This window comes from Toxotes jaculatrix, chromosome 16 (genome assembly GCF_017976425.1).
Source record: "Toxotes jaculatrix isolate fToxJac2 chromosome 16, fToxJac2.pri, whole genome shotgun sequence".
NCBI lineage: Eukaryota > Metazoa > Chordata > Actinopteri > Toxotidae > Toxotes > Toxotes jaculatrix.
Window position 1 is genome coordinate 9,355,792 of NC_054409.1, and position 24,345 is coordinate 9,380,136.

A 24,345-nucleotide genomic window follows, 5' to 3' on the forward strand; every position below is an offset into this window, starting at 1 on the left:
AACTATAAACAGGTAAAAAAAAAGTAATTTAATCTACTCTGTGAACAATTTAGATAATGAAACTGTAGAAAATACTGTTTCTGCTGAACTGTCTTCTTATATTGTCCCTGCTTCTGCCTCTCTGTGTGCATCTTCTGAGCTTTTATGTGACAACCTCCCAGTCCTCTGCAGGGATCTTTGGCTAGCCGGACCTTATCTGGGATTGCGTGCAAATTAAGACTTCAAACCACTGCGCAATCAGATCAGAGAGTCAGATGAGCTAAACGAGGAAGGGGAGTGTGTGTTTGTGTGTGCGTGTCTGCGTGTGTGAGATAGAGGGACAGAGTATGTGCCTGCCTCTGTCTATTAGTAGGAGCAGTCTCTTGTGTCGCACCAACTTTGTGTTATATGGCCCTTTGGGCTTAAGGAAGAGGTCTGCGATGAGCCTATTACCTATGCAAACTGACGTCGCCTAAAGAAATACTGTGACTGTCTGTTTCAGGTTGGGAGGATAAGCATGGGGGAGAAACATGTGATATCAGGAACACTGCAGAAATATAATATGTACTTATGTATGCAAGAACAGGTACATACACATGCACTTGCAGGCAAGTGTGTGACTCACTCTTACAGTAATGACTGTATCATTCGAGCAGAGTGGCACATCCATAGCTGTGTATGGAATCATGACTGGGGCCAGAACCTATCATCACCATCATTACCATGACCTATGAAGCAGCCACATTCACGCACAGCAGGGAGGCAAATCACTACTCCCCTCAGGGATGCAAATTATCCACACGTTGCTCAGCAGCTGGGCAAAATGGAGGCCCATCTGAGACAAAACTCCGTTTGCCAATACGCCTCAGCTGTCCCCTGTTTTCTAATCCCCATGCTGAAGAAATCTCTCTCTCATCAAGTGATTTCTGTCCGAAAAGCCGTCAATTTCCAATTCAGTTTGTTTCCAGTAGAAATGCACTTGTTGCAAAAATGACAGATTTTAACTGGTTAATTAACTGATTTGAACAGAATTTGCTTGATAAAAAGATAATTCTTGTACTGACACCAGAGGAATGCATTTGAAAAGCCGACTGAAATCCAGGTTGTTGGAGAACCTCGGTTAGGTTTAGAAATGATGAACGACAAATGCAAAAACGTACTACAAACCAAACAAAATGATATGGCAGTGCAAGAGGAAAGACAACGGTACAGGAATATGACTGTGACAAGCTAATGTAATCTTAAATGGATTAACGCTGACTGGGGAACATTTGGTTACCTGCTCTCTCAGCTTTTTCCTCTAACATGTTTTGTTTTAACTGACTTACTCTTTGAACACTAATCCCATCAGTCCTCCCGCTCTTTGAATACTCAGCTTGATGCAGCCTCCTGAATTTGAAAGGCCAGAAAAAAAATGCTGCTTCCCCTAAACTATACAAGGATTTTAACTCTAAGTACATAACATAAACCAAAATTGCACAACCTGTATGTCGACACACACATCATATATGAATTTAACGTTACTAACCTTTCCTTGAAGTCGAGGAAGATCTTCCCAAGGCCGCTTCCTCCGCTGACCATGTTCAGGTCGATGGCTCGCAGGAGGGCAAAGTGGACTTTGATAACATCCTGAGTCCAAATCACAGTAAACATTCAAATCATTAGCTTAATGCTTATTCTTTCCTTTATACAGAGTTACAGGCCATACATCATTAAAAATATGTCAAACATCTACTGCACTGTCTATTGTTTAAAAAAAAAGTTAAAACAGCTGGGCACTGTAGTTTTTAGCAAACATTACTCAAATAGAACCTATAGTGTATCTATTGAGGACTATTTTCACCTGCGGATTAATACACACTTGGTGTCTGTGGTGAGTATTTACAGCAGCAGCTGTATGGTGAATGTGGGAGTGACTCAAAATAAACCGCAGTAGCTGTGTTAACTGTAATAAAGCGGCAGTGTGTGCAGTGGAATTATTTAGGTATAATCAGCACAATACTGCAATTCTGCTTTTTGTGCTCTTTTAAGTTTTACACCAAAAAATGTCCATGAGCTAAATCCACCAAAATCTCCCTATGTACTGAACCGTGAATTAGCATGCAGTACTGTTAACGCCCATGATATACATACAGTATATACGACACATCCCGTTATTCATTCAGCCATCCATACACATATTGAATTATTCACTTGGCGTGTGACAAATCCAGGCGTGCTGTACAGAAATCATTTTCTTTCCATGAGTGGTTACTCACCTCAAGGTTGACAAAGATAGCCTCCATATCCTGTGGACTCAAGACTTGCTTCAACGGGATCATGTAATTCTTGAAAGAAAAACAAGAGACAAATAACAGAAAATGTGTTTTTTTAAGAATATATTCATAATTTTCTTCTAAAATATTTATTTACAAATCCAGACTTAACAGTTTTACATGTCACATACATATTGATTAAATGAAATAAAGCTGTGGCCGAGCTTTTGGCAGTTCTGAGAACAGCACAAATGAAAGTTAACTGCAGCAACATGGAATATCAATACCAGGCTACACTGTAAAATATGGAGACATTCTATTGCTGTTCACGGGGTGTGTGGGGTTATTTAATTTCAGGCTATAACACTAAGTATGCCATAAATACAAAGTGTACAGCTGTTCTGTGTGCTGCACGTATGCTTACAGAAGAAAAACCTGCCTGTTATTTCTCTAACGTTGTTTTATGGTTGTCACATTCCATCATCATAATAATAACAAATAGATCAACGAAGAAGCAATGAAGAGATGACAGGCTTTATTAACCCCAACTCAATTAAGCTTAACGAGTCCTCTGATCATAAGAAGGTTATTTATTCTCATTTAGTCCTGTGTTGGTCTGATTCGGGAAACACAGGATACACATTTAGTTTAATGAAATTAGCGGAGCGGATGATTTGTGGCGCTCCATCAAATCGCGAATGAAATCTGTCAACATGGAAACTGATGCATTGGCAACACTGATCTCAACAATGGTCCATTACCGCACAAAGAGCTGTTGTGTGTGTGTAACTTTAGGATGCTTCAAACACATAGTTTGCTGTTTCACTGGGAAACTCCTTGACTTTGTTTAAATTTGTAGGAAGCTATGTTGAAGGTAGTAATGTCCAAGGTAACATGGTGCTGTGAAGTCCCAGATATGGTCCTAAACAGACAGGGATGCGTAACATGGACAGTGAACATGCACATGGTCCCTCCACTGTCATAAAGTATGTGTGACCACACAAGGGACTCTCCTTCAAGCGAACTTAGAATTCTGCTGTCAGCTGATCCTTAACACAGAGGAGACGATTAATTTCTCTGGGGCCGATGGTGTCAACTTGTTAGACAACATACGGTGCAGAGGACAACATAAGGTGCCAAGACAAAACAAAACAAAAACAGGGCAAGGGCAAAACAAACAGTGTCAAGGCAGAACAGGGTGGTTGTGTAAAGAGTGTGTGCGTTCTACTACCCGCTTAAGAAATTTCTGTGTGAATGAGGGAAGAATGCGAATAAAGAGGAAAACGTCAGAGGAGGCTTGATGCTCGCCGTTCTGCAAACACCATTTAACAATAGGAATGTCAGCGTGAAATATGTCCAGGTTCTCCTGTCTACTCCAGCTGAGTCCACAGGCAACCAGTCAAAAAACTTCTTAGAAAGAAAAGATCTTAATCAGAAAACAAGGCAAGACTACTTTTACAGAAAATCATAGAAATATCTAAACCTCTGCTAAATTAGATTAGTTTTTGACCAGTTATGCAGCTTTAACACAAGGAGAATGTGTTGGGCAGGAGAAAAAAAACGTATCAGTGAGAGGTAGATGTTTATGACTTTTAGAAAATAATGTAAAATTCTCATCTCACTATGTTAGGAGATGTAATATGTGCAATGCGTAATAAGTAATGCATTCGTTTTTTGGATAACTTCCAAAACACTCGCTGACAGCACAGTGCGTGTGTGTGTGTCCACGTAAACTTAAAAGCCTCAGGGATCAGTGTCTCTTGTGGAGGCTGAGCCAGTAATAACCATATCGATAACCTCCTGTGACATTTGTGTTCCCGAATCAATCTGCCAATAGCTGACATTTCCATGCTGTGACCCAGCCCACAGGCCCGAGACACCAAGAAAGAAAGATTTTCACTTACACGAAATAGCTTGTACTTGGATAAAAATGCACACTTATCAACACACACAAATGCACTGTATGTATACACACACACACACACATTCTGACACTCACCTTCTCAATGTCCTCTAAAGTCTTGTAGTACTTTGCTTCAGTCTCCTGGATCTCCACTAAGCAGCAGTTTCTCTTGTCATCTTCTGTCATACCCATTTTCTATAGAGATAATACACATAATGAATAAGGACAACTGGGCTGCATGATTATTTATGAACTCCTTATCTGTACTATTTATCATTACTATCTGCCATTGTTGCATGACCATACAGTTCTTGGTGTTTTAGTAATGATTTTTCATGTAAATAGGGATTTGTGTGTGTTTATATAAAAGAAGCTAAATATTAATATATTTTAGGCGGTCATCGGTTTCTATTTATTTATAAACAGTATGTAAATCAATTAGCAAACTCTCCAACATTACTTGAGTTGTTGGGTTAAATCAATCTGTAAAACTGTATTTACTGATATGAGATAATGCAAACTTTCCCTCACTTTATACTTAAACTGCATTACCATGCAACTATAATGTAACACTGACAAAACTGATTGCAGAATTGACGTTCACTGTGATGGATTACACCGATCTCAAACTGGTTTTCAGGTCCACACATTATCAGCACTGCTTTCCTCAACCCGGTCTCCTAAAAATTACATTTATATATACAACTAAACTGCAACAGCAGATACAATTCGTAGGAAACATAATCGCTCGCTGGATTAAGTTCAGACACAACGTATTTTTTATATTTATTAACAGCAGCGGAGACACCAGGAGGTGGTTAGGGTGGATGGCAGGCGTACAAAGTGCACAGCTGTCACACATGAGACCTGGGTTTGCATCCAAGTCCCATCTGTGAGTAGGTTTAAGCAACAAAAGCACTTTGGTTCAGGTTAGGGAAAAGTTGTGTTTTTTATTAAATGTACACGTTGTGTCTGAAGCCACTGTGGACTTATTCTGCATTAAACCAGACCACGGCCTGTCCCTGACCTTAACCAAGTGATATGATATTAAACTTACCATTAAAATGTTTAATAATGCTGTAGCCTCTACAAGTGGATGTTCTACTACAAGATTGGATATTTTGGTGGAAAACAAATATGTTGTCTGTAAATATTTTACTGATATGTTCAGTATCAATGTATTTGCCACAGGGTTGTCTCCATTGACTACTGTTTAGATATAAGAGGAAAATAATGGCTGCTGAAACAGAAGGAAAAATACATTCAAAAGGTTAGACCATACACTTGATTGACACCTGATTTTCAACTTGAACCAGATACAAATGTTCACCTACAGTGACTGACTGCAGCTGCTGGCATGACTTGAGTAAAGCGAGGTGGCAATAACACTGACTTTGCAGGATGCATGTGAACTACCGAGCTTTTGTGTGTGAAAGTGTGTGGCTGGCATTGGCATATGTATGTAAATGTAGATGAATCAGAGGCAATTAAATTACAGTCATGCGAGCAGATTGCACATTATAAGGAAGCAGGGGAGGATGGGAAAAGACACAAATTTATCTATCTATAGTGTTTCTCAGGAGGCCTCATGTCTAAGGAAGTCTGTGTGTGTGCATATACATGTTCATTCTTTAAAAGAACCATGTCCTGTTATGCATATTGTAAGTCAGCCACCCTAATGACCATGGTAAAAAAAAAACACACACACACACACACACAGGCTTTTTTTTTTTTTTTGCCTGTACCAATTTTCTATGCAGTGGCAGTGATAGGAGCAGCTCGACTGGTGAATAAGCAACTAAGTCACCTGGTGCAGATTTGGCTGTTGATAACCAGAGATGATGTTACAGAAATTGGGGATGATAATGCAGAACAGCAAGTCTGGTCCAGGCCTCTATCTAGCATGTAATCAGCCAATCAGAGCCAGAGCTGAAAGCCAGCAGGATGATGTTTATTTGTCTCATGCTCTGAGGTTCGATGTGGCAGCTGGTGGTCCTCGCTGACGTCAAGTTAACATTCAGTCACCAAGCTGAAGTCAGTCTGCTGGGCCCTGAGTCAGTCTTTAGACCAGATGGGGTCTTCTGTTTTTTTTTTCCCCTATGCATGGGTCACTAATCTAATTGGCAGGGCATTCTCGTGGGATGCTATGAGTTTGTTTTAAATGAAGTGGTGGAGGGAGTTAGCTGACATGGTGGGGTGAGTCACAAACACAGCAGCACTCACCTGCATGTATCTGATCTGCAGCATGAGAAAGGCAAAGCAGTGCAAGTCAGAAGTCAAAATTAGCACCAGTTACGGAAGACGTTTACTGTGAGTGTGTGTAGAAATACAAATACTGAACAACTAAGTGTTGACTGATGGACACGTGGAGCGTAAGAAAATGAAATCATGCCAAAAAAACAAAAAACTCCTGCACACTGTCAGCATAGGAAAATGCCCGCAGTAAGATTCACAATATGACAAACAATTACATCATCAGCACAATGTTCTCACCATGGGTTGTCGTACTTCCACCTTAATGATGTCCTCATAGATATCATCCCCATCGTCCTCACACGGCACGCAGTCATAGATGTCGTCCTCACCCAAGTCATGCTCACTGGGGAAAAGCACACACACACACAACACGTTAGACAAACACGTGTATCTAAACACAACCTTAACTCAAAGGATGAATCCTTTTACTCTGGAAAAACGGGCTCATATGTCGCCTTTAAACTGCTCCGACATCGGAAAGACACTGAGCAGTCAAACCAGTACAAGCTCGTTATCTTTCAAAAGCCCTGACTGAAGAGTGATATTGTTGCAGGCACGGGGACACTGTACCCGATGTTCACAAACCTCCGCCGAGTTGCGTTATTGAGTGGCATTTCCCTTTAATGAGTTTATGTTGCTCTGGCACCCAGCTAGCTAACTGACCTTTAATTAGGCAAGCAGCCAGCAGAGCACAGGCAGTTTATGTGGAGAACTGCATCTTCTGGGAAAGATGCTCCAGCTCCAGGTGCTCACACTGGATCTCCCTCTGTTCTGTAAAAGCAATTATTGTTTGGGAAACTTATTGAGGCTGTGGAGATGCCTCAGCAGGAAAAAACGCTTTGGCAACGGGCCCGTATTGATGTAGCTAATAAACCGGGAGCTTTAAGTCATAAAAAAAAAGAAATAAATGATTAAATAGTGTAAACAAATAAAGGTAGTAAGAAGTGCCTGGTAAATAATGGAAAAGTTTGAACTGGCAAAAAGCAGTTTCCAGGTCAAACTTGGCAACTGCTTGTCTGTTTAAACTAAATTCCATTCACCTCAGTAGTATTGTAGTGGAGGCAGTTAATGTTTGATGGTGTCATGGGTTCAGTGAGTTAGGCTGAAGCCTGCAACTTGAGCCCTGTTTTTTTTTTTGTATGCCAAATTAGTTGTTAGCAGTTCCTGTTTGCAATGTACCCCTGGACGTACGGACACCAGTTACTGGATTACTTTGCTACTGAACGAAAACTAAAAATGGGATGATTCTGGGGGCAAGTTCTGCAGTCATAAGGTATGCTAATTTTCGGGGATAATAATATCCTCAGCAAGTTCAAGTCACATTCAATCTAAAAATAAGTGTATCATGTCTGTGTGTTCAGCCTTGATTGAGATATGACTCAGAGAGGGAGTGCAATTATTGGCGCAACTTGCTGCAATCAGTTGCTGTGGCTTTTAAAGTATCTTGCTGGTTACTGCTGCTGCTGCTCCAACTTCTGACAGTGTTAATAAGCAGGTCAAATACTAATGATTTAGAATATTTAGATTTTTAAAATAATATTCATATTATTTCATATATTTAGAATACTACAATTACACAGACTGGAGTTTTTGTAATTTGGGGGAAACAGATAAATAATACCATAAATAAATAAATACAGATTGCACCTAGAAAAGAACCAGGGTTCAAGCTCAGCAAGTGCCCATGCTGATTAAATGTCCTTGAGCAGGACACTTAATGCCAGATCACCAGTGTGATGAATATGAATATTCTAAAACAAGATTTGCAGTCGAAGATGTAAAAAAAAAAAAAAAAACATTGCTGAATTTTCTCCACTGTGACATGGCTACATGTGACCCTCTACACCTGCCATCATGTCTAAAATATTCCTCCTTTCACTGCATGTGTGAAAAGGGGATTTAAAAAAATGAGATAGAAGTGCCCCAAATGAATATTCAGCTTCGTGGTCATGCTCGTGCGGGGGTTGTTTGAAGTTTTAATTGAGGCGGATGGTTCACCCTCAGCGATGTGCTGCTTCCTTCTTCATTAAGTAAAAATGGCTCATGTTCATACTGAGGAGGCTGTGTGGGAGGACGACGGCCAGCTGACGCTGACCCATCAGTCTCCTCTCTGAACTCTGAGACTACAGTGCGCTCCGCAGAGACTGATGTGCTGCATGGAAGAGAAGTTCTGGGAAAGCAGATGTTGTATTTCATTTTCCTCTTACCCCTCAGAGACAGTATTATGTGAGGGAGGCCTAGTGCGGCGATCTGAATGTGACCTATAGGGAGATCTGAGAGGAGCCAGATCTCCAGGGAGAGTGTGGAGGAGGAGCTGGAGGGCATTCTGAGTGCTCTTTTAATAAAGCAGTAAATATTATAAGAAAGAAAAAAAAACATTAAGAATGAACAATGAATAGAAAATAGAAAAACTGAACAGAATAAGTTTGTCCTGGTTTCCATCATCTGTATCTCTTGATCTTGAACTTGCACACGACAGTTTGTCAAACAGAAATATTCTTCTGATTGGTGGTGACATTTAAGCCCCTTCCTCTTTCCCAGTTCGTTATTTTGTCATTGTCCCATTACTCCTTTGGTCCAATCGGTCAGTTCCAGATATCTGTAATGCTTTTCATCAATGATTACTGACTGATCGCTGCATTACACTGATGTGGTTGAGGGCTCCTGAGGTTTGATGGAAAGCTTCCTATCGGCTGGTGTTTTCATTAAACCTCCCTCCCTCTTCTTCTGCTTCTCTTTATTTTCATTTTCTCTTTTTACTAATCCCCAGTACACCTCACTGATGTGACTGCTTGCATACGTTGAACCCAAATACACACTGCATTGCACAATATTTAATTTTGACTAAAACTTAGGGTCCTGGATGTTGCTCCTTCCCTTTTCCTAATCATCTGCTTTTCCTTTGATGCACTGTCTACATTGATTTTTCTGAATACTTTACTGAGAGCACCAGGGGAGTTTCCTGCTTTTCTAACTCCACTGATCCAAATCTAGTACATATCTGATTATATGTTAGCCAGAGGAATCAGGAATCTAAAGACTGTGTTTGCCCCATTCACTTTTCCTGACTGTTTAAAATCTCTAGATGCTAAAGCCTCCTTCAGATTCCTTGACTGACTGTTTTCACCATCAATATGCATTGATCGTCAAGTTATGTAACGATAACTTCACATCAATATCTTTATGTAGAAACCTATAGGCCTGACTCACATATTGTACTGGGTTTCACAGAATCAAAAAGTACAACATAATCCTGCTAAATAAACTCAGACAACCTGACTGGTGGTGTTGTACTGGACTCATTGGAAGCTGTGGTCCTCAACACACTCTGCTGTTCTGCTCCCCCTCTCCGTTGTCTGCAGAGTTACTGCTGCAAGATGCACAAGTACTGGAAGCAATTTGGATTTTTATGGATTTACCTTCCTTTTTCTGAGCTTTTCAGCCAGACTTTTATATATGTTTTTTACTTTGTTATTCATGTAAAACGAGTCAGCAGCAGTCCACAGCTGGCTGCCTCTGTGTTTAAAAGATGATAAAGACACCAACACATAAATGGTAAGTGTGTGGGCAGAGCTGAGGGATTGAACAGAGCGTGGTTAGCTGGGGAGACAGACAGACGTGAGGTATATGACAGATGACGGCCACATAGAACCAGAAAGGGCCGCGTAGCCTGTACCACTGGGCCGACCACCACATCTGTCTCTCTCTCTCTCTCTCTCTCTCTCTCTCTCTCTCTCTCTCTCTCTCTCTGTTGTTTTTTTTTTTTTTTTTTACATTAAGCCACCAGTCCAATTTGTGTGACAGCCCACTGGGATAAGCCCCTGTTCTCCCGATGGACACTCCATCATTAATTCTGTCATACGCACAAGTGATTCACAGGAAACTGACAATTATCCTAAGACAAAAGTGTGTCCTTTTTTTAAAAAAACATTTTGGGTTCGAGGTTAAAAAAAGTTCATGTGTATAGTTTAGACATGTAATACTGATGCTTAATGTTTCAGGGTGCCAGGTATTACAAATGTGTGTATTTATGTGTGTGAGCAAGAAAAAAGAGGGAGATACACCGATCAGCCACAGCATAAAAAACAGTAACTGGTTTTAATGTTATATGTATGAAATCAATCAATCAATCAATCTACTGTATGTATGTGTGTATATCATTTTTAATGCTGTGGTTGATTGGTGTATGTCTAACCAATGTACTAAAACTGTCGCACTACAACTTTCCTATTTATATCCGTTTGTCTCTTAGGCTTTAGTGGATATTAATAAATCATTCAAATACATTTATGAGAGTGTGTTTGTATGTGTAGGTGTGTGCTTGCGCATTTACCACAGGGCATCAGGGAGATAAAGAGTGGGAGCAGAGTCCCGAGGACTCATGAATTAGGTCTAATTTTCTGACTGATTACACAGTGACAGGCCAGAGAGTGTCCGCTGTGTTTGCACGCAATTGGCCCGCTGGCCTCTGCTCCCAGCCCTCAGCGACATGGAGGTACATCCGTGAAGAGGAGGGGCGGAGTATGACTCACCATATCTGAGCTACTGAGCATATGTCCCCAAACGCTTGGCTGCTTTACAGGTTTCTATTAAAAATATTATTGTTTCTTTTATACAGGAAGTTGAGTGGGGAGCTCCTGCCTCAGCCTTCACTGCATCATAATGCTCCCACACTGTATCTGTTCAGAAGATAAATTAAACCAGAACCATCAAAACCAAACAACAAAAGTACGTCTAAGGCCGCCAGAATTCACAAATATTACCATACTGCCCTCTCTAGTTACAAAATAGTTAATTCCGATAGTGATCGTGCGGTTACATAAAGCTTCATTTTAAAATAAATATGTGACTTGATACTTTGCAGTAAATATTACCACGACTGAGCTTCATCCATTTTCAAGCTATTGATTTTTCATGTCAACCTGCCCAAGGGATTAATGAAGCAAAATAAACTGCAAAAGAGTGACACAAAGGACTTGTGACACTGTTTGCTGTGGAATGTAAATCTATGTGTGTGTCTTTCTCAGAGGAAAAAGTCCCCTGGCGACTGTGTCCGATCCACTCCCATTTCATGCTTTGTCAACTCCAGGATGGAGTCATTCCAGACGGGGAGGACTCCGAGTTAAGCAATATGAAGACTTGACATCACAAAGCCAGAGGGAGGAAAGTACGAACCAGGTTTACCACATTAACCCGGGAGACCTCAATTAGATAGAGGCCGGCCTCGACCCCACTGAAGATACTCCTGCAAAACAGATTTGGCTCAACAGAGTGCAAACCAGTGAATGCTGTGTAAAAATACACCAGCACCTATCCTGGACCCTCAATACCACTCATTTGGAGCAATAATTTCCAGGTGAGCTCATACCGACAGCCTAAAGCCTCAATTCACCTCACATTACATGAGTTCTTCTGACATGATATTGTAAATATGGAAATCATCCAGCAAGGAAAGTGACCTCCACTAGACCCTCTGAAGTGATACACATCCTTCAGGCGAAGCTGTTTGCACGTAGAATCTTTGACAAAAAAGTATCTAATAAATGAGTTCTTTCTTTAAATGCCATCGTTATATTGGGGATGACTGAACTTCCAGATATCCTCAGAGACCTCAGAGGTTCACCAAGTCTTTTGGCTGCTTCAGATTAAATGAAAAAAAAAAAAAAAAAAAAAAACCTTGATCGATCTTTAGCTGCATGGCTGCTGGAGCAGTCGCCCGTTTAACTTTTGGTCTGGTGGCCTGGTCTCTGTTTTTAAATCTCACCTCAAGATCCATTTTTTATAGATTGCTTTCCATAGCTGTTACCTTGCCCCTGAACGTAATGATGCCATTTTAATGATTTTTTTGCTGTTATATTCTGTTTAAGTCCATATTTCACACCATATCTCACACCAAATATTTCAGGTGACAATGTTGCAGTTTTATCCCTTAAATACTGTTGTTTTTATGAGACCATATGTCCTGTCACTGAATTATTTTCTTCCTCTTGGAGGCTTTTATAAAGTACATCATCCATCATAAATGATTATTACTGCTGTAGTAAGGTCATCATTGTCTTCTCCCTCGCTCTCGCAGTTCAGTCATGTCCTCATTGTAAATCATGCATGCATCAATATTTCAAGGTAATTAATAAGTCTTTGAGAGCGGGGTTATTGCTAGCGTGGCCTATGTGCTTAGTGTGTCCAACTATATTAGGTGAAGGACCTGCTGATGAATCAATTATGCGTCTGCCCAATGATGAAACGAAATGCATACATGTTCTTTGTGAAAGGTCAAGAGCAGCTGTGCTGCAGAGCCACGTGATTAATCCAACAAGAGCCTGCCCTCTGCACCTATAGGTTACACAAAGAGCACCGTGTTACCATACCACTGACCCTTTCAGAAAAACAGATGAACTCGAGCTTCGGGCTCGTTGAAAGCCGCTGCCATGGTTACAGTGGCTGAAACCCAGCGGCAGACAGAGGAGATTTTGCAGGTTAGAGGTTGGAGGCAAATTAAAGACATAGCATCAGCTGTAGAAAAAAAAAAAACCATCAGGCTCCTTACTTTTATGCTCACTTGCTATACTGGTGGACTTGGTGACACTTGTTGCTATGGATACCATGCACTTGCTGTAGCCACCGGATGTTTCAATGGTAATTTACACACTTAAGTAATCAGTATTCTGTGCAGGCAACATTTCTATATGATGGATGTAGAGTAAAATAAGAGAGCTAACTTTAGTCGCTTTGATATTTCCTGATGCATTTAAGGGACTTGCGTGAGGACAGAAGATAAACTCTGTTCTGGATTGGATTTCCTGCAGTCAGACCAGGGGTTTTCAAAGCCTGACATCTTCATGCTCTGAATTTTGGAACTAACTGTTCTGGATTCAGTGAATGAAGCTGTTGGCTGCAACTGCATTTGTTTACATTTTGGCAAACTTGCACCGTTAAAAGTCTGCCATTGTTTGTGGAACACCTGTATACACCTGTCCCATTTCTCCTCACCTCAGTGCCTCAAATCTCTTATCCTCCGCTGCAACTCTTCCACACCCCCTGGGGAGGCTCATAAAAAAGCCTCAAAGGCTACATAACAATATCTGGATGTTGTATTTTTTATCCCTATTTTTCTTGTTAACTTTAAATGAACATGTTTTTAGTATGTCCTCTAGTTTCTTCAGGATCACTTCAGGAGTTCAGTTTTCAAGGTAAAGGCTTGCTCCAACCATGAAGTGCTGCATGTTTGGCTAAGCTGCACTCTAAGCCAGCATTAGTCTGCTTGGCTGGCAGTCTCCTCCAACAATAGCACATTCCCCATCCCCTAAAGAACATCACAATCATGTATTCAGCGGGCATATATCTATAGCGCTCTCCTCTCTGTCTCTCGCTCTCCTCCCTCCTATCTCTCTGTGATGAATGACACCCATCTCAGAGCGGTTAACTAAGTATTGTCCATTAATCTGAGTCGAGAGGTTGCTGTCACTGCTGGAACCGCTGCCAGCTCTGAGACCCCATGACTCTCTTTCACACCCAGCGAAACCCACCCACCCACCCATCGAACATACACCAAGCCAGGCAGCCAGCCACTGAGACAGGCGGAGAGGCAGCCAGGCCGAAAGCCAGAGCAGTACTGGTGTCACCATGGCAACGGGCAGAGTGACAGAGGGCTCCACGCTTATGTAATTAGGCGGTTAGAGGAAATTGGAAGAAGCAGCAATCACGGTTCATTTTGAAACATCACAAGATGTCTTGTATCTACATGATGGTTAGAGAATTTTTATGAGCATCCAAATATGCTCTTAATAGATCCAGAAATTCATCTGTATTTATTTGTTTTGACGGTACAAACACACTTAAAATCAGATCTAAATGCCAGTGGTGCAAAAACACAAATGTTCTGTGGTTTCATCACTTATTTATAAATGTTTATTTTATTTTCTGAGCTGTTCTGATCCTGTTTACTATAACATGCAACAGTGTGATCTGTGAGTTTAATTTGATTAATCACATTGTGGGGCACTTTTAAGCCAAAAAGCTGGTCCCCACAAGGTAAACCATTAAATTCTAGGGCTTAGACTTGCTTTTCACTTAACATCAAGTCAGATTTAGGTTATATAAATGTTTGGGTTGGAGTAAATCATGTGCTTTTACATGTGTAAGGGTAGAGTACGACTAAAGATATTGAATTTAAGTAACTGCGATGTCCTCTTAGGTGACAAAAACAAATTTTTATGGGTGTCTGTAGTGGAGCTCATACTTACTCTGCCAGCTCCTCAAGGCTCCGGTACACATCATCCTCATTCAGAGCTGTGTCCTCCGATGGAAAGGGCCTGGCACACACACACACACATACACAAAGAGATACAGAGAGTGAGAGAGGATACAAAATGCTTTATCAGTACACACACCACATCGTCCCAGGTAGAAAAATAACCAGTGGAAAACTGCGTGTTCTATCTGTCAGGTTGTCACTCTTAGCTCCATCACTGCAGCAGCACAACAGCAGAATGCATTCAACAGAGGACCCCATCAGTCACAAACAACATTGTCAAAACACATCAGCACACTGCTGCTGACACATTAGAAAAAAAAAAAAAAAACTGGCATCTTCCCACAGCCAACTTTCTCAGGAATTCAGGAAGGTAAACAGCCTTCCTGGAGATGGATGGCCAGGTGTCTTATAGAACCTCTCTGGGGGTTTGGGCAGCTTTCAAGAACCCTCAGGGAGAGTAACCGTGACCTTCTTTACTCATATGTTCACTTTTTCACAGTGAGACACACTGTGAGTGACAACAGCCTAAATAAAAGCTCATTGCACGATAATTCCAATGATTCATCCTGTCCCATCCTCTTCTTAAACTTCTCATTTCCGCCCACACAGTGTCAACAAACCCAACACTCCTGGGAAGTGGCAGAGCATAAAACTGGAAGACTAATCAATTAGCTCATTAAACAGGGGCGGATTTATTTCTAATCTTTTGAAAGATATCTGTTTTCCGCAAACATTATCTTGAAGTGCTTGATATGGTCTTGATCGGTCAACCGTGTTTATAACATTTCATTTTTCTTTCACAAGAGTTGATTGCTACAAATTACAGCCTATTAGCTTAATGCCATGCACAATTGAAACCCATTAAAATCAGTGAGGTCATGATCGGCGCTAATCATCAAGCACGCTAAAGTTACTGAAACGGAAATAGCCTGTATAATTAGAATTAATCCTGAGTACGTCTTACAAACAGCTAACCCTCACTTTGTAATCACGCTAAAATGTTTAATGTGGGAAAAAATGAACTCTTTGGGAATGAAACGTACTGTACAGTTTACTGGTCATTTGATGAAATTTGATTTTTTTTTTTGGAGCAGCAGGCTGCTTTTACCATCCTCTACTCAAACAATGAATAACACACAAAGCAGCAGGCAGCAGTGGTTTGGTTTCTGCCATGGTAAACAGGCCTGTAAGGTTGACCTTGACTCCCACTGTGTAATGTAACTACTGAACGTGTGATTTGTTTTCGTACTGTCAAAAAGCCTCTCATGCATGCATGACGCACACACGTACACACAAAGGACTCTACAGTACCATTACTCAAAAAAAAAAAAAGAGAGATGGAGGACAGAGTGAGAGGGGGCAGGGGGAGAGTGAGGGTTTCGAGTTCGTAGGAGGAGCGATGCACAGGCTGCATCTACATGTTTGACTATCAGTTACAACACAACAACAGCAGGACTGTCCATTCTCAACATCCTCCTAAGGGATTATAATTTAAGAAGCATTAACTAATATTTGACCTTAATCTGGACTTGCCTGTGACTAGTAGAAACAACAACAATGTACTGTAGTCAGTTTCAAACATGCCTAACTTAATAATAAATTTAAGGAACAACCACAATTACTCTGGAGTCTAAAATGATAGTATTGTGAGCTATGACACCGTGGTAGCCAAACCAGTTGCAATTTGGTAATCCTCAGTATGTCTGGAATGCATAACAAATCAATTAAATTCAACCAGCCACACTGCCCATTGTGCAAAGTGGGACATACCACATTCAAAAACTTCTATTCAGCAAGAAATTCCTGTGCTTCCAAGCCTGCGTGAGCTGGCATGTGAAAGAACTGAGCACAGTGAGATTTGCCTCTGGATCCACATTTCCTATACCCCCCCCCCCCCCCCAAAAAAAGCATTTTTAAATCATGTGAGAGCAAGTCAAAACAAATATTGTGTTTAAAATGGTTAAGAATGTTCACTTTTTTTTTTCATGTGAAGCACTCTGTGACTGTTTTAGAGCGGGGCTCCTCTTTGTTGTGCTTCTTAATGATTCCTGTGTGTGTCCACTAACTAATCTGTTTTCCCATTTATGTTGTAATACGAAACAATTAATAAATAATTATTTAATAAGGTGAACATTTATTGTGTCCAGCGTCTTCATAAAGACCCTACAGCCATGACCTGTTAGTGTGTACAGTAGTTTATTGTATCATTTCAGTTGTGTATACAGGTTTGTGCATCTTAGCTCTTAGACTTTGTATTAGTTAAAGCAGTGGTCACACTGAAATAATGTGTCAGGCATCAGGTTAATGAACGCTCAGCAAGAGAGTCACAGGTTAGTTCACCACCCTCAAGCACACACACACACACACACACACACACACACACACACACACACACACACACACACACACACACACACACACGTTTAAGTGGCGTAACTTCATTAAAACATTAAAACCTCTGCATTTTCAAGAGCTAATTACAAGTATTATTTTTAAGAAACAATAACACAAAGACTGCCTCATCTGATTTATGTTACGTTCTCACACACTGTTATGAGCAGAAACCCAACGCAGGAGGTGCTGCCTCTAGAGTGAGATAACGCATGCAGATCTGATGGCCCCCTCCAATGAAATGTGCATTATATTATGTTATTAATGGAGTCCCGCAGGGCAAAATTTAATTACAAACTAGTTGGTGGAGATATGCGCTCATATCTATCAGTGCAGTGTTGTTTTGCGGAGCCAAGCACTGTCCAATGCTGCCGTTTTCATTTCTCTTAAATGGTGCAACCAGGTGTAATTGAACTGTGTTTATAATTTCATCAGAGCTCCTCTGATGAGCCGTCTCTTGGCTATTCAATAGTGCTCTATTGTATATGCTGCAAGCATGTTACTTCATGTTGTTCAGGTCTGCGCGCTGCGTGGTGACCCAGAGTGGATGTTGTGGTATTTGACAAAGGTTTTTTGAAGTAATCAGTTGTCTATTCACTGTATTTGTTTATCTTCTACACACTTCCACTGAATTAATTCCAATTAATAGCAACCCTATTCAGTTTTCTTTAGTCCCTGAACAGCAGGTCAGCTGAACCTGTAAAAATTTTAAATTTATCTACAGGCAAGAATAAAAACCCCAACAATAAAGTGAATATTTACTTGGAATGAAACTGAACATGTTTCTTTATAATTTCTAACAAATTAGTTCTTTAAAAAAAATCGAAAATCCTGGCCCCATAACATAAAGTATTATCTGTTTGTTCACTCTGCTGTGTGGAGTAAGATGGCTCTCAGATGTATCAGGTATGGGGGGCTGGATGATTCCACTGTGTGTGTGTTATTGTCCATTTAGTTGTTTTGTCTTAGGGTGAACTGAGTAAAGGGAACTGCTGGCACACGTGTGTTGGACAAAGCCACAGTGAGCCGATCCCATTGATCAACTATTGTCGAACAGCAGAACAAAAGTGTAGTCGTTAGGTGTGAACTCAGCTCAGTGAACAGCGTTGGAGGCAGTTTCATGTCCCAGGACACGGCTTTGTTTCTGCAGGGGTCGATAAATCGCTGGAGCTCGAGAAAGCTAGTGCACTTATTGTACCACGCCTGTCCATAAACCTTCCCCTTCCTCCTTTAAACCTGGCAACAGCAGTTTCATTTCATAGACGCTCTTGTGTGGGGAGGGTGTGTGTGTGCTAAGTAACACAGGAGCAAGAGCCTTTTTTTTTTTTTTGCACGTCTAAGATATTTTCACAGCATTTACGTGTGCAATTAGCACGTGCGATGTTTTCATTCGGCATGTTTAAGAATGAGGAGGGGATGTACAGCGTGATAACTGCGCACTGATGGGAAGTAATTCAGTGGCGTGAGGAGGCAGAGCTGTGCCTACAGAGCTCTGAACTCCTCATCTGTTTTAAAAATAAAAAGTACAGAGATACAAATCTGTTTTGTTTCTCTAATAAGTACAAAACATGTCAGTAAAGCCGTAATTTTATATAGTTTTGTTAGATCTTATGTGTATTTATTATTTGGAGGAAGTATCCATCAAATCATATGCGTTTTCATCAGGTAATTTATCAATTAGTGATTGAAAAGTGACTAAATGTTGGCTGGTAAATCGATAATGACAAATAATTGTTAGTAGTAGCCCTAAATTCAGCTCTGTGTCATTTAAATAAGAAGGATTTGAATTTAACCATAGATGTACTTTCTTTATTTTTCATTTCTTTTTTTTTCTTAATTTTTTCTCTTTTGCTTCAGACTGTTTAGTTTTTAAGTACTTTATATTACTAATTCTTATTTCTCTTATTGTTTTGCTTTGGCATCTGATGCTGGTTACCAGTATTTCTAAGCCTAGGCATGTATTGTCACCACTTTTCCTTCACAATCTCCTCTATATGTCCTATTTCTATGAAAGAGTGTAGTTTGATTTATCAAATTTATTTTTAATTTTACACACAACTAGTGTTTGTTACTGTAAAATACGCAAGTCTAACAAATAAAGTTTCATTGAAGAAAAAAAACCCACAATCAAGGGAAGTACACAGCGTACATCTGACAACCGGAGGATTTAAAGGTCTACATCAATATCTAAACCCCTCAGCAAACTTCCTCCTCATCTGCTCTCTATCTCGATGCTGAGCTGAGGTCTCTCGAACTCTATGACTCGGATTCCGAGACCCCACGAGACGAGAAGGCTCAAACCGCTGGGATCAGCGATGAACTAGGACACTAGCGCGCGAGCGGGTTGAAGGTTAGAGTGGGGTTAGGTGAGGATAGTAGAGATAAGCAAGGAGCGAGAGGCTGAATAACAGGACAGAGGATGACGCAGGCTTATACTGCAGATAAGCTGTGGGAAACACAAGGTCAACTGCCAGGACACACAAAGAGATGGTAACATTAGGTCGCACACAAGAGGATTTAGGGTTTTGCCTGTCTATCCAGGGTTTTGTCTCTCTAACAAAAACTTTTCCTTCTGACAGACAGTTTTTGAGGTGAATTATTCACAGATAGAGAGACGTTAACACAAGGAAGTTAGAGGTTCTTCAACCAGACCAAATTAAATACAAACTTAACAAAAATATATAAAGAGACATGCAACGCTTTCAGGACTGAAGCATAGATTTCAGTTGCTAAACATGAATTCTCTTCTGTCAGTGCTTTGACTGATGTTCAACTCTAGCATCTCGTTAGGGGATGATTCAAACTGTGTAAAGTCCAAATAGAAATTTTAGGATTTTTAACCCTCCCAAAAATATACAGAAGATAGCAATACAAGCCCTGAATGACGTATGCAAGGCTTCCTGTCAGCTGCCTGAGAAGTAAAACTGAGGGCAAAAAATAAAAGAGGGGAACATTCTTCTCTGTAACCAGCAAAATGTATGTTCTTGGATGTAAAAGAAGAACTCAAGCTGGCTGCAGAGTCCACAAGAAGAGAATTTTCATAATTGAATGAATACATGATTGCACGGGTATTGTTTCATCTCTGTGTGCGCAGAGGAGCACGCAAACGTGGGTCTAAAATAAAGCCCCACGTTTATTTTAGACCCACGTTTGCGTGGGTCTAAAATAAAGCCTTAATTTCGGAGCAGGACTGGAATGCTGACACAGTGACAGAGACGTGAACAATTGAGGCCTGGTTACAGTGAACAGACATCAAAGACGAGATCAATGGGCTTCAACAGAATGTCAATGAACACGCCTGTGGCAACGTTACCCAGAGATTTAACAGAGTGAGGAGCTCTCCAATCATTTAAAGCTCAATGGGCGGCCTGATGGGGTGTCTTTACTTACATCATTTGAGACCATGGGGCTATCGGGGACACAGCGGAAAGCGGTAGCGTTTTTTATTTTTTTGCTGCTCTATCTCAACTCAGTTATTTTGTTATTTTCTTCATAACAGCAGCCGTTTAGCTGCTGTATATTTAAACTCACACTAGTTTAGCTCAAGCTCTCATAGCGCTCTCCTTCCTTTAGCAACAATCTTGAGAATCCCATGATTGTTTACACACCGTTCAGATCTGCAGGTTACTTTAGCTTAGCTCTTGCTCAGTGAGCTTATTTTTCTGGCTTCTTTGGTGATAATGGTAAATGTTGACGGAGTGTGTGTGTGTACATATGCAAAGATAATGTTGGATTCTGTAGTTTTCTACTGGGCCCTGCCAAATTTGACGGGTCAAGGAGGTCCCTGAGATCCTTGGGAAAGTCAGCTGTGGGATAGGAGAATAACACCGTAAACTGTAGCCGAGGACCCCACATTTGATCATGAAGACGTTTAATAAAGGGCAGCAAAAAGGCAAACACAAGAATTCTGAATTCCTCAAGTGAATTTTGAAGCGGCACTCAAGGTCTTTTCTAAGTCACCCTATAGAACAGAGGAGCTGTACAGTCTGGATCTGTGACTTCAAACTACCCACTGCCCCCATCATCCTGTTCATCACCCACTGCTACAATTATCATTACTGGTCTTATTATAATATTATACTATTATTTGTCTTACGCTGATGATGATTTTTATTATTGTTATATTTATTATTGTTATCAGTATACATCTCTGTGTGGAACCTTTAACTGTTGCCAAGTGCTTGCTCATGGGGGAATGTTGTGTCTGTAAATAATACAAAGAGGATGGTCTAGACAAGCTCTAAATAAAGAAAGTGCCCTGAGATAACTTCTGTTATGATTTGGTGCTATATAAATAAAAGCAATTTCACTTGACTTATTGTCTGAGCACCAAGAACTCCACCCTGAGGAACTAAAGCTGGAAAAGATCTTTTAAATCACTTTCTAAAACAATTTCTTTCAGGCAATATGTTCATATATATTAGTTTAGGTTCTACAGCAGTGGAGGCAGACGATGAGTGAAATTCAACAACCCTGATTCAAATACAGCCAAATTCAAAAATACACAGGGTACATGGTGCAATTTGTTGTTTGCTGAAAATAAAGTAAAGAAAAAACTAATCAAGAAAATAGGTGAGCCTTTTTATTATTAGTGGATTTTCCTAATTTCTTTTGGGAAATTAGGAAAAAAGGGGAACTGAAATATTCATCTGAAAATTGAGTGAAGAAGAAGAGCACTTACTACTTTGCCAACTGAACCTCATCTTTCTCTTATAATGACCTCTCTTATCATAACCTCAAAAGAGACGGGTGACTTAGAAAAGTCACCCGATGAAAAGACATTTTCTAAAGAAATGTCAGAATTCTAATGTTTGCCTTTTTGCTGCACCTTTATTAAACAACTTTATGATCAAATGTGGGGTCCTCGGCTACAGTATATGGTGTTATTCTTCTATCCTGGTTTCTCTTCATTTGTTACCTGTTCACTTTGTAATTGGTTTCTATATTTCACTGATTAATGTTAAAGCACTTATTAGGCTGAACCTCCACTTCCACCTGTGTCCTTATTGTTGTTTTATCTACTTGGTTTCATTGGATTCTATTTTACTTTTTGATGCTATCATCTCTAGTTCTAGCCTTGGAATGGCATTCCTCTGTAAAGCACTTTGCAACCTTTTTCTGAAAGGTGCTATACATGACCGAGTCAGCGTACAAGTAGACCTGGAGGGCACAAGCATGCTGTCTATATGGTACACCATTTACATGTCGGACATGGTGTGTGTTTGAATGATTATAGCTGTTGTCAGGCCTGTACACAGTCGACAGGGGATCTGAAGTGAGACAGAAGAGGTCTGACAGGTTCTTGGACCTTTGAATGTGGCTGACCTTGCCCTAAGCAGAGTTACCAAGAAATGGATGAAGGTACCCTATAGAAAGGCCAACTTGGGTCAGCGAACATTCATGTTGTGTAAGTGCTATCCTTAATAGCAGCGTCCTGTTCGTGCTAAATCATTCAGTACATGGCCTCGGACCGTGTCACGCATTTGTCATATGCCCCTGTGCGTATCTGTGAAGCCTGTAGCAGGAGCAGTGAGAGACAAACGACTGATTAAAGCCCCATTAAGCCCTGTTTTAGATATCAACACTAAATATGTCCTACTGCTGATACCACCACGAATCAGCACTGATCTCTAAATGTGCACTGTTGACTCCTAACAGCTATCTTAAGCCTTCCCATATGAAAAAGGGAGATGAATAGCAGCCGATTGTATTAGCTCCAGCAAGGCACTTGCTTGGTGACTTCCCAGAATGAAATACAGGGAAGCTGGAGTAAGCTGGCTGTATTAAATGATCATCCTCAGCAGATGCAGTAGTGATTGTGTGTGATGGACCATATACATTTTGTTGTTCTGAAGACACTCCTAAGTTTTACATTAAAATGATTTTTAGTAAAGTGAGTGATTATCTATGACTAATAGATAGTAGTAATGAATAGTGACCGTAGATACAATACCATACCATACAATTCCTATACTGACACGTTCCCGTCAGAGAATGCTGCTCAGCGTACCATTTAACAACCTTAATCGATGCTTTCTTCTAAAGGTCAGGAGTCAAATCTGACCTCACTTAATAAAGGCATACTTCACTGATCTCCCAAAGGTTGGTCTGTTTTCGCTCATTTCCCTCCAAAAGCAGGGTAAGAGGTCAGGTCAGCCCCAGGGGCTGGAAGGTAATCAAAGTTTTTCTCAAGGACACGTCAGCAGTGAGGTGCTTATCCTTCGGTTAAAGGAAGAGCAATCCCAACTACAATATTCCTTTTATGATGAGATTAGATTTGCAGCCATCTTGGTTCTGGCCCCCAGGGCCACCCCTAGCCAAACAGGGGCCCCAAGCAAGATTTTGTAACCCTAACCCCGACCCCTAACCTGTATGCATATAGGGAGGGGTGGGGCTGCTGCCCTCTGACCCACAGTTTGAGAATCTGAACTTAAAATACTGTGTAATTGACATTCTTGATTCTTGAGTTGAGAGGAAACTCGGGATTAGAAACCCAGGAGCCCGATTTACACTGAGGTCAAATGGGCATTGATTTTGACACCTCCCAGCAAAATGGCCAATGTGGCCAGGCAGTGAATTAGCCAGCAGTCAGCAGGTTGTGTTGTCTTTATTAATGGCAAGGGACCTGCTCTCTCTCTCTCTCTGTCACTCTCCCTCTCTTTCTCCTCCTTTCATTTCCTGGCATGGCTCCTAATGGGCACGCTCCATCAACTCATTACTCAAATGGATAAAATGGCTTTTTATGTGGCGCCGGTGAGCCACCAAGCTCCAAGCAGATTGAGCAAATGAAGAGAAATCAGAAGACCATTCCAGGCCTGATAAAACAGTGTGAAGGATTTTCTCAGCTTCGCCATTATCTGAGAAAAAAAATGACTACCCCTGTATACAATGTAGTATTATGACTCAGACGGCAGAGCCTATGATATACTGCTACTACATAAGCAGTGTACTGCAGTACTGTATGAGTGACAGATGGAAATGAGCTGTGGATTATTTTGTGCCCCTGCAAGATAACAGTGGCTAAAAGCTGCTGCTAATTGCCTAAAAATGTAAATTGACTTTTAAATGAGCAGCAGATGCTAACAGCCACCTCTGTTTTAATACAGGCCGACAAGTAAACGCGGAATACATTCATGCAAACCGTTTCTTTGACACCGATACTCTTGAGAGCAGCAGCTGCTCAAATGATAAATGAGAGGGATGCCGATGAGACACGTACCTGATGCCTTTGATTTGTGCAATGCTGTGGTGGGAGATCCTTGACAGTGCAGAGATGACCTGAAACACACAGAAAGATTGTTTGTCAC

General features: G+C 40.8%; 1 protein-coding gene across 7 annotated transcripts in view; it reads right to left on the reverse strand.

The window, feature by feature from the left end:
- vav2 (vav 2 guanine nucleotide exchange factor) overlaps positions 1-24,345 on the reverse strand; it is a 192,824-nt gene that overhangs the window by 39,829 nt on the left and 128,650 nt on the right. For all 7 annotated transcript variants that reach the window (XM_041058425.1, XM_041058423.1, XM_041058424.1 and 4 more), the window contains exons 3-8: positions 24,258-24,316; positions 14,637-14,705; positions 6,631-6,736; positions 4,234-4,332; positions 2,238-2,306; positions 1,508-1,608 (exon numbers count right to left, since the gene is read on the reverse strand). In XM_041058425.1, coding sequence (XP_040914359.1) covers positions 1,508-1,608; positions 2,238-2,306; positions 4,234-4,332; positions 6,631-6,736; positions 14,637-14,705; positions 24,258-24,316 — 503 coding nt within the window. The remainder of the gene's footprint in view (positions 1-1,507; positions 1,609-2,237; positions 2,307-4,233; positions 4,333-6,630; positions 6,737-14,636; positions 14,706-24,257; positions 24,317-24,345) is intronic.